Below are 19,602 nucleotides of genomic sequence, written 5' to 3'. Positions count from 1 at the left end.
ATACCATATTTTTTGGAGTATAAGATGCGCCGGAGTATAAGACGCATCTTAGTTTTTGGGAAGGAAAATAAGAAAAAAGCTGACGGGCAGGTGGATCAGCCTCCTGAAAAAACCTCACTTAGCTGTTCCCAGAGGTGAATTTTAGCAACAGGTTCCTCGATTGTGCACTCTGTGCCTTGCTTTTGTTTGCTTTTTTTTTCTGCCTCTGAAACTTCTGAAACTGTTTCAGGAAAAAATCTTTTTTTTTCTGCCTCTGAAAGCCTCCAAAACAGTTTCAGAAAAAAAGCCTCTGAAGCTCTGTTTGGGGGGCTTCTTTTCAGAAGCTCTGTTTGGGGGCTTCTTTTCTGAAGCTTCTTTTCTGATGCTTTTTTTCAGCCTCTGAAACCTCAGTTTGAGAAGCTGGGCAGAGCATGTTTTGAATATAAGATGCACCCAGATTTTCACTCTTTTTTAGGGAAAAAAGGTGTGACTTATAATCTGAAAAATACAGTAATTGAATGAATGTATGAATAAATAAATAAATAAATAAACAGATAAAATTTCATTTCTAATTTATAGTAAATTTCCTCTATAATGGCATAGTCCTTTTTTTCCCTGACATAGGCTAAAGTGACAGACTGATTTCCTTTCCTCTCCTGTTTTCAAAGCAAGATGAACTTGATACATTCAAATATTGTGGACATAGTCTGCAGGCTGAGCAGAATAGAACCTGATGAAACTAGGGAGAAATTCCAAACTTTGCTAAATTTAAAGTAGACCTATTGAAATCAATTTCCATCTTATTGTTGCATCCTGACAATGGCAGATACTGGATGGAGCTTAACTTCTGAGTGTAAATCAACAGAATAGAATCATCAAGGATGAAGCATGATATCTTAGTTATACTTCTGACTTCATAGAAGGCTTTTAAAAATCCTTTTGAAAGTAGTCTGATAACTAACTTGTAATTATAGTTTGACATTATTATCTCGCTTCTAGAATTATTGCAAGAGGATCTAATGAAGCATATCTGATACGGGGAGTCCTGAAGATTAACTGTATGATTCCCCCCTCTAATTACTCTATAGGTGGTCTTTGAGGCCTTGCACAATCTGGAGGCTCGTGGTTATGTGGTTGGATGGATCATCGCTATCAGTTTACTGGTGGGAATTCTCATCTTCCTGTTATTGGCTGTACTACTATGGAAGGTAAGCTGTCTGTCAGACAAACCATAGACAAAAGGATTAGCCACGGCCTTGGCTTAAAGTGCTTTTTGGTCTTTTAGGCTTTTTAGCATTGTAAATAATAAATTGTAAATAATAAATCTTATACCCCAGTATTATTCAGAACAAAAGGTTGTGTTTTCATTTTCTTTGTTGCAAAAATGGAGAATTGTTAAAATTATGATCTCAGAACCTTGAAAGAGGAACATGTTATGGCAAATTCCACATAAACTGATTTTTCTTGGCTGGCATGGTAGAAAGTGTTCATGTAACATCTAAGCCCATGACAGAGGCAATGTTTTACTGTTACAGCAGTGAACTTGTATGATTGTGAAAAATAATTGAGAACTGACCAAAGGAAGAGAGTATTTCTACCAGACTGAACAAAAACCAGTTGAAATAAAGGTGTTTCCCTTCAGTGAAGTGAACCAGAGACTGTTGCATGAGCCAATACATATCATAAAACACCAAGCAGAGCTTGACTTTCTGGCGATCTGGGGCCAAGTCAAGGACAATCTTGTGTGCTACTGCCCTTGAGAAATAGTTATTGACTCATATTTACATTGAGGCAAAATGATTGTGCAGATTAGTCTTAAGTCACATAACCCTATTTTTGCTACCAGCTTGCTAGCCTCTCTTAGTTTCTGACTAATACATAGGACTACACAAAGCTTTGAAGAAAAGCTTGATTTTAGCAATGTTTTGAATTAAGCCCCCCTTTGAAACTTTTTTGTATGATCGTAAAAGTGGAAAGAAGAGTTTTTAAAAAAGAAAAAAACTGCCATGTTTTGCTTCTTTGTTGTTATTGTAGTTATAATTATTATTTTTATGCCATGTCTCGCTCTCTGTTTCTGTCTCTGTCTGTCTGCCTGTGTGCGTGCATGCGTGTGTGTGTGTGTGTGTGAGAGAGAGAAATAAATAAATGAAAGAATTTCGAAAGGAAGGAAGGAAAAAGAAAGAAACAAAGAAACAAAGAAACTCAAAGTGGCAAATATACTTAATACTTCCACGACTTTTAGTTGCCTCCTCTGCAGTTTCATTTACCTGCCTAAAACCAATTGGCCAATATGTGCCATTTTTTTTATAAATCAAAAAAGGATTGGGGAATAAGGGCATAAGATATATGAAACTGAAAAAAAAATGTGGGTAAATTTAATTTACAGCATATAAATGTAATAAATAAATAAATGCAACACCATTTATATGTCTCCTCATATCTGAAATCGTCCTTTCTTCCATCATATTGACCCCCAAATTAATTCTTTAAACTTCTTACCTTTTTTTCAGAATCTTCATTCAGCCACTGTTCTCGTCTTCCTCACAATCCCTTCACTCTTCCTCCTATGTTGTTCTGCAGTTCAGTTCAGTTCAGTTCAGTCTTTCAGTGTAACCAAACCTCCTCAGCATGCTTTTTTTGTAGCGGACATTCACTTTGCATTAATTTATCTTTGATCCTGTTTCCTCAAGTTTAATACGAATATTTCTAAAATAACCGATTCACATTGCATTCAACATACTTTTAACTCAGCTCTTACATTTATTCAAAAATATGCTCAAAAGCATTTCCTCATGCAGAAAATTCTGCTTCTTTCAACTAACACTAGATCTGAACAACTCCAATCTCCAGATTTCTCAAATAAAGTCAAGTAGGTATCAGCAGGTATCAAGTAGGTATCAACTTTTGTAAAAGCTCCATGATAATCATAGACACATAGCTCAGGAGCAGGGCTTGCATTGCAATAACATGTCTCTTGTTTCATATTTCTGACAAAATTATCAAGTTCTGCAGAGGCTTCTGAATGGCAGCACATAATAATACAGTTTAGTAAGCTCTGATAACAGAAGGCAGGCATACACAATTTTTTGTATTTTGTTTATTTATGGAAGTAGGTTTCTGTCTTTGATGAGGCTAAAGTAGTCCTTTGCCTAAATAGATATTGCTACCATGGAGGAAAACAATACTGCTGCTGACAACATAGTTGGAATATTTAAATAATTTTTTTTGGTTTTGCCAGAGGAGATTAAGATTCTTTTCTGCATTGTTGATCAGAATGTCAACCAAATTTTGTGCTTAGTGCAAGCTCTTAATGATGTCACTTTGGGAAAGTAAAAGCTAAAAAGTTGTTGCGCACCACCACCTAAATTTTGTTTTTCTGGTCTATTTCAGTAAAGCTTAGACCTGTTTAAAACACAGCAGCGGTACTTTTTTGTCCTTAAGTCTGAGAAATATGCCTCATTATTCCATTGAATAGATAAATTCATACAGATAAATCACAGGAGGCTCTAATTTAATTATGATGTGGTTTATATTCCAGTAGCATTTCAGTTTTTTTCTTAATAACACATCTTGACTATATGAGTCATTTTGCCCAAATTAAACAAATCATGCATTTCAGTGGGTTTGTCACGAAGTTGCTCAGAAAAGTGTCAGCCCTAAGTATACAGGGTTTGCTTAGGAAAATGATCAAAGCACTCTTCTATAAATACCAGACATAATGTTTTTATATTTGGAAAACTCTTTAAATTTTGTGGAAAATCAGCCAATTTGAAAATGAACATGAGAATAAGGATTCACTATAAATGTTTTCTAACTTATCAATTTCCCACTCCCCATGGCTTCATATTATTACATGTCTTGGGAAATGATGTGTCATCATGTCCTTCATTGGGAGCAGTGGGTAAACTAGTGAAATCCAACCGGATCTATCTGGCTCACACAAACTGGTAGCACTGGCGGCGGGAGGCTCTGCCCACCCGCCAAGACATCATTATGTCCCATTTTTTACCCTCTGCGCATGCACAGAAGGCTCTCTGCATGCGCAGAAGAGGCATGCATGCTCCCATTCCTGAACCAGTAGCGAAGGTAAGTGGATTTTACCACTGGGGTAAACGTTCTCCACACATACCGCATTGAACACAAATGAAGAGATCCATCCTTTTTGTCATGAGACAACTCTGGGGCAGCCACCCATGGCCTAGTTTGTTGTATGAAGCCCCACTTTAGATTCTTATCAATAAAGACCGTCCAGCTCTTATGGGGTCATCGAGTAGTTTTTTGGCTTACGGAGTTTTGCCCCAGGGAGGATTTCTATGCTGCAGTTTGTGGGGCAATGGGGAGGGAGCACATCAGAGCCCCGCTCACTGAATGGCTTCCTGAGGTCCCATTCTTGCTTCAGCTGTGGTGCCAGTTCTAGCAAGGTCAATTTCCACCTTGTCTGCTAATACATACCAGCACTGTAGTTCTTAGGTGTCCCCTGGGGAGTGTAGCATTGATAGATTTCATTATTAAGACATCTTTATAGCATTCCATCAGGACTTTTGGTGGCAGTCAGTCATAAGCCAGGCCAGCTCACAAAAGTTCTGGGTGTATTTTGCCACTGACCTCTGCCCTGGGTGATGGTCTTCATCCTGCTCCTAGTATTGTGTTTGGCTACAGGGTCCTTGAACCACCGACAGAGCTCCATTAAACTGGTCATAATCTCTTATCTGGGGGCATTATCGTCATGAAGAATGACCAGTCTGTTGCAGCTCCTTCGAAGCCCATGGTGACATATCTCCCTTTGGCTGCCTCTGATATGAAGTCCTGCATGTGATTCCAGAGTCCCAGGGCTTTGGGATCCCCTCCATATTTTACTCCCAGTGGAAGAACCCTAGGATGCCCCACTGCTGAGGGGGCCTGGACTGCAGCAGTGGCTGTTGCCAGGGCAGTAGCTGCCAAAGCTGCCCCCTGCAGACAGACAGGGCCACCCCTGTGGCTGCAGAGATGGTGGCTCCCCCTGCTGCCTCACTGGCCTCTCTGTGCACTGGAAGGGAATGCTTTTGTGTGAGGGCCTCCCAAACTCTCTGACTCTTGATTGCTTCATGCAGTAGTTGCAAGGCATGGGTCAGTGGGATGTTCTTTTTGTCAGATTCTGGTAGGGTGTAATTTCCATGCTGGTCTCGGGTGAAAGTCACCCTGGAGGGTGCTTCTCAGGGTCTCTCATGCGCCCTATGCCCAGTGACCATCTGTTTCAGACTGGAATCTCCTCAAGTTGCATCTCCTCCAGCCATTCTGTCTCCTCATGGCACTGTGAAGGCTCGGGGGAGGCCGACCCCAGGACTCCAGATTCTTCCTGATCACTCTGTGGGTCAACATTGTGTGCTCAGCCCCCACGGTAAACTGTAGTCTGTGGATTGGCCAATATAGCAGATCTTGCCTCATGTCAAGCCTGCCTCCATTCAAAACCCAAAAAAGAAAACCCCTAATTCCATTGGGATAGAGAAGAGATACTTTTACAGAGTTTGAAATGATAGCAGCAAAAGTAAGACAAGATCTGATTCAAAACGCTGAGTTACAGGTTGAAAGTTTCCCCAAATCTCTCTCCCCCAGGGTCCAGTAGTGAGATCCAATCGAAGACCAGTATGATGTTGTGTGACACTAATCTTTAGGTATTTAACCTATCTGGAGTCCTAGGATGGTTGGCCTTGACAGGGTGTAAACAACTCCACTCAGCAGCGCAATAGTTCTTGAGAGCAAATCTCCCTTTCAGTTCACAAGGGACTTCACCTCACCAGTTCACTTTCCCAACCCAAATGCCATTCCACCCCCACCCTGTTACTATGGCAGTCAATAGGAAGCATGCAGCAAAGTCGAACCTCATGTTGGAGATCCAGCTGACAGCCTGTTTTTTCCCCATTTCTTTATATGGCTTGCAACATTAAAGAAGAAAGTCAGATTGTCAGCCTCCACTCCAATCCTCACATATTTTTTGTACAATTTATATTCAGTAGCTAGAATGTAAAATGCTTCTTTCTGTAATGTAAAATAGTTAAGGGTATAAGATGTATTATTGCCCATACAGGGTAAGGGAAGAGGGTCCTTTAAGAGCGTCGTCTGACATAACAGTGGGGGAGGGGTGATTAACGGCTGAATGCTAAGAGCGCGGGCTTTTCCAACAGACACTGCATTCCTGAGATGATTGACAGCTAGAGACCGGCGGAGGAAGATTACCACGGGGCCCGAGAAGGAGCTGGCATTGGACCAGATCAGCCTGACCTCCTGAGGGAGGAGGGACAAATGGGGGGATATGAAATGTTTGCCATATTTTGTCTCAGATTCAACTGCTGCTATCCAGATGTAACTAGTAAAAGTACTTTTCTTTATTTTGCAAATGAAGTCAAGGTATATTCTTTCCTAGATATAATCAGAGGCAGCCTGACACAGATACTGTTTCCTATATCAGGAAACCATCATGGCAAGTGGACATTGTCTGAAATTTCTTATTTCAAATTATTGTCCTCTTTTTTGTGAATCTCCAGTGCTCTCTCATAGCCATAATTCCCAAGAATCTTCAGCAGGAATTACTCAGTATTTCAAGACAGAAATACTGTAATTTGTGTCTTAAACTAAGCGTAGTTGGAAAAACAACTTTATGCCCAGGAAGTCAACATCCAGGCTCTACCAAAATACGGTATGTGACATGGGCTAGTCATTCTGTACTCGCATAGTCCTCAGAAGTTGGTCCTCACCTGTCTAAGGAAAGTCTACTTCAAAGTAGTGTGTTTTATGACAATCATGAGGTAATAGAATAACAAACCTCAGTCTTTGTCTACTCAGAAGTGAACTCTGCTGAAGTCACTGGAACTCCTTCCAGTTTATTAAATGTAGGGTTATAACCAGGGGTGAAATACTCCCATTTCGGACCAGATCGCCCGATCTGGTAGCGATGGTGGCAGGTGGTTCAGAGAACCGGTAGCAAAAATCCCTGCCACTCCCCCCGCCCATGCCCAGCTCAGCCGCACGATCATCTGAGATTTTTTTTATTTTATTTTTAAAAACATTTTTTCTGCGGAAGAAAAAATGCTTTAAAAGTTTAAAAAAAGCCTTTGATCGTGCAGCTCAGCTGGGTGCTGCTCAGCTGGGTGCTAGCCAAAAAATGGGGAGGGGGAGTCCGTTTTTCCTCCCAGCAGGCTTCCCTGAAGTTTCCCTGAAACCTGCTGGGAGGGAAAATGGACTCCGCACCCCCACCCCGTTTTTTGGTTTGTCTAGTGAGCCTACTGGAAGGAAAAACGGACTTCCCACTCCCCCCCACCCTGTTTTTTTGGTTTGCCTAGCAAGCCTGCTGGAAGGGATGTTCGGACCGGATCGTTCGGATGATCGTACAGCTTAGCTGGGTGCTAGCCAAAAAATGGGGTGGGTGGGAGTCCATTTTTCCTCCCAGCAGGCTTCCCTGAAGTTTCCCTGAAGCCTGCTGGGAGGGAAAATGGACTTCCCACCCCCACCCCGTTTTTTGGTTTGCCTAGCAAGCCTGCTGGGTGGGAAAACGGACTCCCCCCACCAGCCACCACCACCCTGGTTTTTGGTTTGCCTAGCAAGCCTACTGGAGGAAAAAGAGGATGTGTGTGGGGGGGGTTCGTTTTTGAGAGAGAGAGAGAAAGGAAGGAAGGAAAGAAGGAAGGAAGGAAGGAAGGAAGGAGTACAAACCTGGCACTAAACGCAGCTTCAGAGGATAATCCAGGGCTGGAAGGGACCTGGAGGTCATCTAGTCCAACCCTGCTCCAGCAGGACATTGCTAGTGAGTTTCTGTTGTTTGATCCCCCAGTCACATAGCCCCGCCCACCCAGTCACACAAACCCCCTACCAAGCCACGCCGCACCAAGAACTGGTAGCAAAAAAAATTAGATTTCACCCCTGGTTATAACCTTACAAATGAATGTGCTGTTTTATCTCAAGTCTAGAAAAGTGATGCTTATTTTAAACTTAAGTTTATATTCCTATGATACAGAGTTTTCACAAACAAGATTCAAACCATCAACTTAATCTTTACAAGAATAATAAAAAATGTTTTTTGAGTTAAGTGATTAGAACAAAGTACAGTAGTACTCTTACCATGGTCTGAAGGCTACCTTAGACAGTTCTTAAAGTATAGGTTGCATAGTAGGGATAAAGGTGAATAATTTGGCCCTTAATAATATATTTCTTGACTTGATGTATCCCCAAATTAAGCAAAGTGAATAATCTCAGATTTAAGCTAAGGGATACAAAATAGTCTATTTGATGTAGAAGAAGTGTTTGTTTCAAAAACGATATGTAGCAATCTTATAACCTGATTCACATCTCAGTTTGTTTCGTATTAAATAAAATTTAATATATCAAAATAACATGCACATATTTTAGCTTGGTGTACAATTCCATAAACATGGTGCTTGCTTGCTTCCAGAATGCTTTTGTATTGCATATAATAGGGCAGTAGATTTTAACCTAACATTCATACTCTGTATGGTTAATGCAATTTCTCAAAGGGACAATTAAATCCCAGTACTCTGTCCCAAACAGTTTAAGTGAAAAGTTTAGTTTGACTATTTGCAGTTTACTGTTATTTTCACATTGCAAACAATTACTATTACAGTTCTGCCATAAATTATTTTGGATTTATGATTATTGAATATTGCAATTCAACTGTACATAATAAGCAGTTGTAAAATCTATCTCTCAGCATCTATAATGATACTGAAAGGATCTTTCCTCCCCACACACATAGAATTTTAGATTTGGAAAGCTGCTTATATTTGGCTGCAGTCTTTAAGCTGTACTTCACCTTGCATTGCACATAGAGATGGGAGTACAGGAGAAAATGAGGCCATGTACATTATAATGCAAAAATCGCATTTGCGTATTTGTGTTAAGCAATATTAATGCAAGTGTTAAATTGCATCCTTTGTTCAATGACATCATCAAAATATGTCACAGGTGCTTCAGAATGGAATGAATATATATATATATATATATATATATATATATATATATATATATATATATATATATATATATATATATATATATATATATATATATATATATATATATATATATATAATTTTGCATTTTAATCTGAGGTTACCCAGCATTTACTTTTTCATACCAGAACCAAAATACAGTAAAATACTGACCCAAAAATCTTCTTGACTTCTACAGTGCAATTTCCAGCTGGAAAAATTCATGCAGAATTTTAAATATAAGAGAGAGTGAATTACAATTGTCCTATGAGGAAAATTGTAATTGATTTTCTGTGAACTTACGCAAAAATGGAACAATGCAACATAAAGCAAAAAAAAGAAAATCAGATCCTTCTAGCTCATGCTCTATCTAATACTCCTGATTTGGATTTTCTCTCCAACTTTCTTTTCTGAAAATCAAAATATTAAGCAATCTTTTTAAAATAATTTATGTAGTATAATGGAGCCTAGGACTCCTCAAACTTTAAAAAGGGGGCCATTCATGGTCCCTCAGGGACCATTGGGGCTGGATTATAGTTTGATCTGCCTAATGACAGGCTGGGTGGGTGTGGCTATGTGATCATGTGACTGGGTGGCTATGTAATCATGTGACTGGGTGGACATGGCCAGTTTAGCAGTCCATTTTGCCTTTGTCCTTCCTAAGCTGTACTTGCTGATTCAAGGCATCTATTTATTTAATAAGAACCCCCCCTTCCCAAAGGGAAAAAGAGCACAAACTTTCTTGCCACTTGCTTAATTTCATTAAAACAGCAGCTTCAGGTTCCTTAAAATAGGCCATTAAAAAAAGAATAAAACAAACAGGATTTCCTTCAAAATAACTCCTGAACATATATTTCAGAAGACCACACAATAAACCAGGCTAAGAACTGCACTAATTAAGACCATAACTAAACCCCCCAAGATTTGGGAAAGAGAATCACTCTAAAAGCATTGCATTTCTCTGAATGCACCATATACCTTTATGTAAATTGATTTCTGATACATTTAACTCATGGAATGACCTTTTGTTACTATTTCCAGCAATATTAATCTGCATTTCTTACTTTTATTTAAAACAAACAGATTTCAAATTATATAAACCCCACCAATTTGCTCTCTCTCTCACACACAAGCACATCCCAATCTGCTTTGAAAGTAAATATTATAGATAAAGGAAATGTTACAGGGATAGAAACGTCTAGTAACCCCATTAAACTTAAAGCTCTTAAGGACAGGCAATACCTTAATGCTGATTAAATCTAAAACAGGCCGAATCCGGAGGACTAACCAGAAAGTGACTCCCTGACAACTAAGGACAAGTCCTCCTCAAGTTTCATTTAGAATTGAAGGGATCACAGAGAAAGAAGAAAAGCTTTTAAGTTAAATAGGCTTACTCTGATAATTACACAACTAAGCAATTTAGATCCCGGAACACAGGCAATGAAACAAACAACAAAAAATCTCCCCAGCCTCCTCCTCTCCCACATGGCTGCTTCTGAACTAAAGGAGGCTAGCAATTGAGCAGGAAAGCCAGAGTGGGAAAGATCAAATACCAACCTTAGCAAAATGGTCACCTTGCAACCATACCCACCCACTCACACACACAAATACAGGCAGAGGAGACAAATCCAAAGTTGGAGAAGGACCCTTACAAGCCCTAGTCACAAAGAAAAAGCCCCCAGTCCAGAAATGACGCTCCCAGAGCTGGAGAGCTGCACTAGGAAGCAAGGAAAATGAGGAAGAAAAACCTTACAACTTTAAAAACTCAGGGAGAACCCCTCCCCCAGCCTCCTCCTCTCCCACATGGCTGCTTCTGAACTAAAGGAGGTGAGCAATTGAGCAGGGAAGCTAGAGTGGGGTGCCAGTTGTGTCGATGTCAGCCCTGGGAATTTAAGCTTTCGGCTCCCCTTTTTCTTCCTTCCTTCCTTTCCACCGAGTGGCAGGAACTGCGCTTGGTTTGCAGGATTTGAGATTTACTTCCACTTTCTGTCTTTGTCCGCTTCCCAGCCAAGAAATGTTGCTGCTTTTGCTGTCTCTCCACAAAAAAACTCTCTTTCCTTCTCCTTCCTTTCTTCTCATCATCCTTTTTTCCTTCCTTCCCTTTCTGCCTCCTTCTCATTCCTATCTCATTCTGGAGAGTTGGACAGCACTACCAGTGGCCATGCTTACTGCAGCTGTGGCTTTCCCACATGGGGCCGGAGGGGAGGGGTCCCAGTGAAAGGAAAGCCACACAGGCTGCAAGGCTGGGCCGGTGAACAGGCTATAGAAGTGCTGGTGGTGGGTGCAGCGTTTAGATGGCAGCCATCCAGCCTGGAATGTGGTCAGCCTTAGATCCCTGGAGCCAACTAGGGGCCATCCCTGCTGCCTCAACCCCATTCTCACAGGAGTTGGAGAGTGCCCAGTCGGCGGGGCTGAAGCAGTGGGGCGGTTCCTTGCAGGCTCCAGGACTGCCCTGTGGATCTAAGGTTGACCACGTTCCAGCCCAGATGGCAGCCATCAAATTAGAGATTAGCACCTGGCTGGACTGGGCCAAGGCTGACGCACTGAGGGCCAGTACTTTGCATGTCTCAAAGGGCAGCTGCGCAGGCTGGAATTTGTTGCATCGATCTGCGGGCTGAAATTTGAGGGTCATTTTCCATCAAATAGGTATATCGTTGAAAAAAAGATTGGGATAGCCTATGATTATAAAACCTGTCAGTTTTTTCAATCTCCAGAATATAATGGTTTTTAATAATTTCAAAACAAGTTTCAATATTGAGGTTCAATTGAAAAGCACAAATTAATATAGTTTCATGTAGTAAAATTGTACTGAAAAGACTTTGTTTTAGATGAACGGTGACAATTGTCATATGTGTTGAAAAGTAAGGAGAAACTCAGCTTTGGAGCTTGGTTCAATACCATCATTATGCTGCTCATACCCAATTACTCAATTCAAGGTTCAAGGTTGAGCCTATGAAGTTTCTGACTCAATGCTTGGAGGCTGTGTGGATTTGGATGGGAAGGGAACCATTGCTGACTCAATCCTATCAAAATTAAATGTCTGTGGGTATTTGGACCACCCAGATTTGGGCCTATTCCATCTTTGACCTTGTATAGGGTAGGACTTTCCCATTTAAACGTGTTGCTTAATTTGAGAGTTCCTCTGGACTCACAGCTCCTACTGGATGAGCAGTTGACAGCTGTGGACAGGAAACTGTTTGCCCAACTTCATCTGGCATGCCTTTAGATGGATTGGGGAGTCCTTCATTCAGCCATTCATTTATGGTGACCTCATATATTGACTATTGCAACATGTTATACATGGGGATACCACTGAAGATATCCTAGAAAGTTCAAATGGCTCAGAAAGCAGCAATTTGTTTCTGGATGTAGTTCAAAATACTGGCTATTATCTATAAAGCCCTACATAACCTAGGGCCTGGTAACTTGAGGAATCAACTATCTCCCATATTATCTGCCTCTCAAATGGATTTGGCAGGGGTGACCTACTATCAATTGTTGGGATCCTGGAAGCACACACATCCTCTATAATGGGTGTCAAATTCAAGTCATCACGTCAGCATCACGTGATATATTAGGACTTTCCCCCTTCACTAAACTGGGCATGGGCGTAGCGTGTGACATATCTGACCAGCGGACCGGGAGTTTAACAGCCCTATTCTATAATAACACCTAATCTCTAAAATGAGGTTCCCCTTTGAGATCTGACTGTGTCCTACCCTGCTGGTGTTTTCAAGGGCCATGAAGACTTAGCTCCTCACCCAGGCTTTTGGCAAAGAAGACAGAGGTTTCCTTTTAACCTAACGTATTTCCCCCAAAATAAGACATCCCCTGATAATAAGCCCAATTGGGTTTTTGAGCGCATGGCAATAAGGCCAAGCACTTATTTCAGGCTTCAAAAAAACATAAGACAGTCTTATTTTTGGGGAAACATGGTAGGTTATTTTCATTTGTTCCCACTGGCATTGTTAATATGTTTATTTGTTTTTAATATCTTAAAGAACTTATAAACTATGTATGTCCAACCTTCAGCTCACAGGCCACATGTGGTTCTGGATAACTAATAAAGGGGCACACAAGATTTTATACAAAATATTTAAAAATAAAGGAAGTTTATTATTTATATACATTAAGAATTTTATATATTTTATATGCAGCCCAAGTCAATTTCTCTTTACTCAGTGCTGCCCAGGCAAGCCAAAAGGTTGGTCATGACTGCTTTAAACTGTCCAAAATTACTGGGGAGTTTTATGGTGTGTTGCACTGTTAACCAGATGTTAGACATTTATTCCAGCTATCAAGTCCCCTTCCCAAGGGCCTAGGATAGACAGTTTTTGTTTGATGGTAAAGATATTGTCACAAAATATAAGCCTTTTACAATTGACTGATGCACCCAAGATGCTTAGTACTATTAGTACTATCTTTGATATTTTTGTCCCAATTGTTCTATTTTTATTTGCAGGTGTTTGAATTTTGTGATTTTCTTCAGTTGCTCTCTCCAGGCACTGCCATGTCCACTATCCAGACTTTTTTGTCTTTCTTATTTAAGGTTATGTCCAATGACATACCTAAGAAAATGCCCAATAAATTTTTTCAGCACATGGAGAGCTAAAATAACACCATAGATTTTTTTCTCGTGTGTACAATTCTCGTCTGAAAAATCTTTGGAGAAATAGAATTGATTGTGCCCAGTTGCCACTTAATATAAATAGGAGTTTGAGCAAATCATTCCCACACTTCATAGTATTGCAGATTCTTCTCCACAAGTAATAGGACTTGTTGGCGGTCTGTATATATATTTTTATTCTCTGCAACTATATGACTAAACACTGTATTAGATTTTAAAGTGTAATCAATGGGTAATCCGTACATCAAAGCCAGTTATGCATTTTAGCTTTTAGTTTGCATCATATAAACATATATAATCTCCTGACAAGCAAGAAGTTATTTTATGGGGTAAGCATTTTTCAGAATGACTAGCATTCTTAAGAACCCAAGCCAAGGTGTGTGTGTGTGTGTGTGTGTGTGTGTGTGTGTTTGTGTGAGTGAAATTAAAAAGTGCTAATAATTATATATGATTAGAATCTTCTAGAAATATAAACTAAAGCAGCAGATACATTTTAAAAATAAATAATTGTTTTAGAGATCCATTATTTTGAAAAGTAAAACATATTAATTCTTTGATCTATATTTACCATTGGTTGAACTAAATACACAGTAATTGCTCATACCAATACAGTAATTATAGAACAGATGTAATGTTCCGTAATCGTTAAATTATATGCTGGATGATGAAATTGCATTTAGCTACCACTGTTCCAACTTGAATATGTGAACTATAAATGTACTTGGGCAATTTTAAAAACATATTTGGAACAAATACTCAGTTTTCTGAATGCTACAGGGAACAGCTCATATTTTTACCAGCTTCATTGCAGTAGATGATTTTATGACAAATTTTGTTCTGTAAAATGGAGTTTGATTTATCTTAATTCAGAGATAAAGTCCAGTTTCTTTTAAGAAAGAATAAAACAAGGGATGGAACTCAGAAGGCTGTAGAAGACCTTGGATTTGAAAAGGTTGTGCCCAATATCTAGAAGAAATAAAAGGAGTAAAAAATGTCATGATATAGTTGGAATTTGAATGGAGTAGGATTACTGCAACAAAACAAAACAAAACAAAAACAAGTCTAGCAATATTGATTACAAGGGTCAAAAGAAAAAAGGAACTTGGGTGAGTCCTAAGTCAAAAGGTTCTGAAGCCTAAAGGCAAACCATTAAAAACATGCTACCCTGTCCTTCCTCCTGTCTTCTTTATTATAGATTATAGCCAGTAAACCAGCATTTAGCTGAAGTCATGACTTCTAATCAGAAACTAGGCATAAAGAGAGATAGGAAGAAAGATGTAGGCATTTATTCAAATACAGCATAAATAGCATGTCTTTATTTTTCATTTTTCATATTCTTAAGGAATATGTCCCAATAAGTGCTTAATAGATGGAAAACAGTTAAATTTTGAACTTGCCATTAGTGCCTATATACTTAAAGTGGGATCAATAGAGAACCTGAACAATACAATTCTCTGCATTCACATAAACACATAAAGAAGGCCCAAAGTAATGTGCTGACAGTTTTCATTCGCTTTTTACAAAAATAATTAGTCTTTAAATTAATAAAAACAATATTCTTCATTTTTTATCCCTCAAAAAAGAAAAAAGTGTCAGTGAAATTGTGAAGTTCCTTATGGAGTTCCTTTAATACTTTAGTTATGAAATTGCATGTAGGATTTGTAAGAGGATCTCGTCTTTCCTTTTCCCAGCAGTTTGATCTGTCCTTTGCTTCACATATGTCAGCATGAGGGAATTTCTGTCTTTCATCCTTTTTCTTTAAAAATTGAGAAAGATTGGCTGACCACAAAGTTACAAAGGGTTAAAGAAAAGCACTGTCAAGTGTGCCTCTGTTCAAAACTCAAGAAAGAAAAACCCCAACTCCTTATTTGTAGAGAAAGGTACTTTCTCCGTATTGGTGGAGACAGCAGCCAGGAATGGGTTGTACTTGTCTGATCAGATTGGAGGACCAAGACTGCTAAAGTTGATAAACCCCACCTCCTGCTGCCAGGAACCCAGCTTTTGTCTCAGGCCTTCAGCCTGGACAGATATGTCGTAAGTTTTATCCCTATTCTTGGATTGCGCTGATCTTTGGATCATTACTGTAAGTTAGTTTTCATATTGTTTTGTCTGAATAATTAGCCCCTTTTTTTCTGGCTAGAGTTTACACTCTTACTGGGACTAGAGTATCTCTGCTGTCTGCAGGACAAGTGTTATTATCCTGCTTCAGTCCTGTTGAACTGCAGGTGTTCTGGGATATTTTTACAGGAGTGTGAGCGCCCCCAAAGACAGCGGGGAATTGGTTGGTGGAGTGTTTCACTTCCTAAATGGATTTGGGGCAACGTTTAATGTTTGCCGAGGGCTTGTCGGGTGTTGGTTTCTCAAAGGATTTTTTTTTTTTCATCACTGATTATTTCAATCGCTGTGGAGTTTTCGCTCCCATTCGGGCAGCCTGCTTCGTGCCTAGCCCTCTGTCTCCCTATGCGATCTTATTCTGGCCGTTTGCAGCCCATGAGGCTTGGTTTGTCACATTTATTTCAAACGGAAGTGAGAGACTTGTCGGAGCCTCAGCTTCTCCTCCCCCCTCCTCCTCGTCATGTCGTGGTCGCCATTTTGGTTGCATTAGAGATCGTGACGAGAGGTACCTTTTTGACTCAGCTTTAAGCAGCAACTTCCTCCCGTTGGGGTTGAATCACTGCGAGGCGATTGTGTTGCTGCACAGATTGACCTCTTCAGAGGCTGGCGCTTCCCGCCCCACAGCTGACAGACACCATTTTGAGCATGCCTCAGGGCTATTTCTGAACTTATTGTTTAGCCTCTGGGCTCTTGGACTCATTAAAGACCTTGTCTATTTGAATTTGGCAGCCCTATTATTGCTGGTGACTGGGAGTTACTCTATTCTCCCTTTCAGTTAAGTATGCCTAAGGCTGTGGCAAAATCTAACAAGCCCCAGAGAGAATGTTCTCCAATGAGGGAGGAGCCAGGCACTTTGGGCAAAGAAACTCCGAAGACTCCTTCAGCTAGGAGCAGTCGTTCTTCTCGTCATGCCTCCAAGCCACCTTCTTCTTCCGCCCATGCTCAGACTTCCTCCAAGACACCCCTACAGGATGAAAACAGGTGAGAGCAAACAATTAAAAAGATCTGCAGCAAGGCTGTTCCTTTGTTGCCTGTTTCTGCAGTGATTGAACCTGTTCCTGCTTCCCCAGCTGTGGTTTCTGTTCAGGAAGGTATGGTGAGGGAATCCCCTGGACAAATTTCATTACAGAGCTGCCCCATGGTTATTCCCACATTTCCCTTGTGGGGGGATTCCCTTCTCCAGTTACTCAAGCTGGAGCTGAGACCTTGGCAGTTGCAATCTGCCTCTACCAGTGAGCCTCCTGGTGTCTGCCACAAGGCAGGCCTGCAGTTGCCCTTATCTGACAATATTTAGGCTAAAATATAGCCCAAACTATACAACAGACTTTATTGTCAGGATTCCATTTGTCAGGTAGAGCTCCGTCTATTCAGTCAGTTGTTTCTGCTGTTGAGGACGATCCTGAGATTGAGGAGTTCCAATCCTGCATGGGCACAGTTTCACCATCTCATTCTATGGTGAGTCATCCTTCCTTCTTGGAAGATGTTGGACATGGAGATCCAGATTTATCCGAGGATGAGGGCTTATCCCCGGAACAACCTGTCTTTACAGGACTTTTTCCTGCTAATCTCTTTAAATCCTTACTTTTCAAGGCCTCTAGTGTGGCACAACTGGGCTCTCTAGCTGACCAATCTGAGGCCTTGTCTTCCAAGAGTACTTCGGACCCCTTTTTTTCGGAACCTGAAGAAACTTTAGATACAGTTCCTGTTCCTCAACTTTTTGTAGATGTTGTCAAACGTCAATGGTCTTCTCCTGGATCCTCCTTCTCCAGCTGACAAGCGTTTCTTTAACATTGGTGCCGATTTGTCTTCAGTTCTACAGCTCCCTTTGGTGGATGCACCTGTGGCTGCCTTAGTATCTTCTTCCTCGATTCCAGGATAACCAGAAGAAGATCTATGCCCAGAGGATAGGCGTGCAGAGCAGTCTCTTCAGAGGGTGCATCAAGGGTCCGCTTGGGCTATTCGATCTACATCTTTAGCTTCCTTCTTCAACAGGGCCACTTTGCTGTGGCTTCGCCAATTACAAGGAAAGCTTCCTGCAGATGATACCAGAATTCATCAAGATCTGAACAAGATCATTGCTGCAGTACAATTTTTGGCAGATGCCACTTTGCATTGGTTTAGCTCTGGAATTCGTCACCACTCCTCCAACCTTTTTTCTTCAATGTCCTTTTTCCAGAAACAAAAACAAACGGCTCCTCATGGAGTTGGCGGTTCGCCATCTCCTGGAGATTAAGGCTATTCAACAGGTTCCAGAGGATCAGTTGGGACAGGGATTTTATTCCCGGGTATTTTTAGTCCCCAAATTGTCGGGAGGGTGGAGACCTATTCTAGATCTCAAAAGATTGAACCGTTTTCTGGTGTATCACAAATTCAAGATGCATTCACTTCATTTTATCCTGGATGACGTTCGAAGGGGCGACTTCCTCACTTCAGTTGACATCACTGAGGCTTATTTACATATCCCGATCCTTCCCGACCATTGTAGGTTTCTTAGATTTTGTTATGGGGGAAGGCATTATCAATATCGGGCTTTGCCCTTTGGGATGTCATTGACCCCTAGGACCTTTAAGGAGCAGCTTTCTTTGATCTCACCCCTGCCTGTCTTTACAAACACGGAGGAGATTCTAACACAGGAAGAGGCAATTCCCACGGAGCCATGGATTATTAAAAAAAACCAAACGACGGAAGAGAAAAAAGAGAGGTAAACAATCTGGGATCTTAATCAGACTAAGAAATCACATTAAAACTCCTCTGCCTTCAATTTTCCTAACAAATATACGCTCACTTGCAAATAAGATGGATGAAATACTCCTCTTAAACAAATACTATTCTGATTTTCGCAATTCAGCAGTCCTATGCTTCTCTGAAACCTGGTTAAATGAATCAATTGAAAATAGCAGCCTGAATATTCCAGGGTTTCAGATTGAACGATCAGACAGGATTCCAGAAACATCTGGCAAAAAGAAAGGAGGAGGCTTATGCCTATATATTAACAGCAACTGGTGTCAAGATTTTAAAATAATTTACAAATTCTGTGACAACAATTTAGAGACTTTAATTATCAACTGCAAACCATACTATTCGCCTCGTGAATTTTCCTCATTTCTTCTAATTGCTGTTTATGTCCCACCACAAGCCTGTGTAAAACAAGGTATTACGAACTCTAGCTGACCAAATCATGGAGGCTGAAGCCAAACACCCTGATTCACTGGCCATTGTTTTGGGAGATCTAAACAAGGCAAACTTAAGGAAAGAGCTACTTTCAGCATGTTAATTGTCCCACCAGAGGCAAGAATACTGTAGACCATTGCTACACAACACTAAAAGATGCTTATCAGTCTTTACCACGTGCAGCTGTAGGACACTCTGATCATTGCATGATTCACCTTGTACCTGCTTACAGGCAAAGACTTAAAACCACAAAACCAATAATTAAATCAGTGAAGACCTGGACGGAGGAATCAAAATTAAAGCTACAGGCATGATTTGACTGCACTGATTGGAATATTTTTAAAGATACCTCTGCAGACCTGGATGAACTCACAGATACTGTAACATCATATGTCAGCTTCTGTGAAGACCTATGTGTATCTACAAGGAACCTGCGAATATACAGTAACAACAAACCTTGGTTCACACCTAAACTTAAGCAGCTACGACATTCCAAAGAGGAAGCCTACAGAAAAGGTGATAAAATGCTGTACAATCAGGCCAGAAATGCAATAACAAGGGAGATCAGAGCAGCAAAAAGAAGCTACTCTGAAAAGCTAAAGAATCAGTTTTCAGCAAATGAACCAGCAAACATGTGGAAAACTCTTAAAAATATCACCGCTATGGCAACCTTCCTCCCCAGGCTGAAGGTAATCAACAACTGGCAGATGACCTGAATGAGTTTTACTGCAG

The 19,602-nt window shown here is 40.5% G+C and overlaps 1 protein-coding gene across 11 annotated transcripts in view; it reads left to right on the top strand.

The window, feature by feature from the left end:
- Nucleotides 1–19,602, top strand: part of ITGA9 (integrin subunit alpha 9) — a 762,385-nt gene that overhangs the window by 653,390 nt on the left and 89,393 nt on the right. For 3 of the 11 annotated variants that reach the window (XM_058183141.1, XM_058183143.1, XM_058183140.1), the window contains exon 27: nucleotides 1,068–1,187. The exons of 2 other annotated variants lie outside the window; for them this stretch is intronic. In XM_058183141.1, the coding sequence (XP_058039124.1) occupies nucleotides 1,068–1,187 (120 nt within the window). Of the gene's footprint in view, nucleotides 1–1,067; nucleotides 1,188–2,489; nucleotides 2,760–19,602 lie in introns of those variants that run through there. 6 more of the 11 variants (XM_058183149.1, XM_058183142.1, XM_058183144.1 and 3 more) reach the window with 5 other exon arrangements.

The sequence above is a fragment of the Ahaetulla prasina genome, chromosome 4 (genome assembly GCF_028640845.1).
Source record: "Ahaetulla prasina isolate Xishuangbanna chromosome 4, ASM2864084v1, whole genome shotgun sequence".
Taxonomy (NCBI): Eukaryota; Metazoa; Chordata; class Lepidosauria; order Squamata; family Colubridae; genus Ahaetulla; species Ahaetulla prasina.
This window is presented reverse-complemented; position numbering and strand designations above follow the sequence as displayed.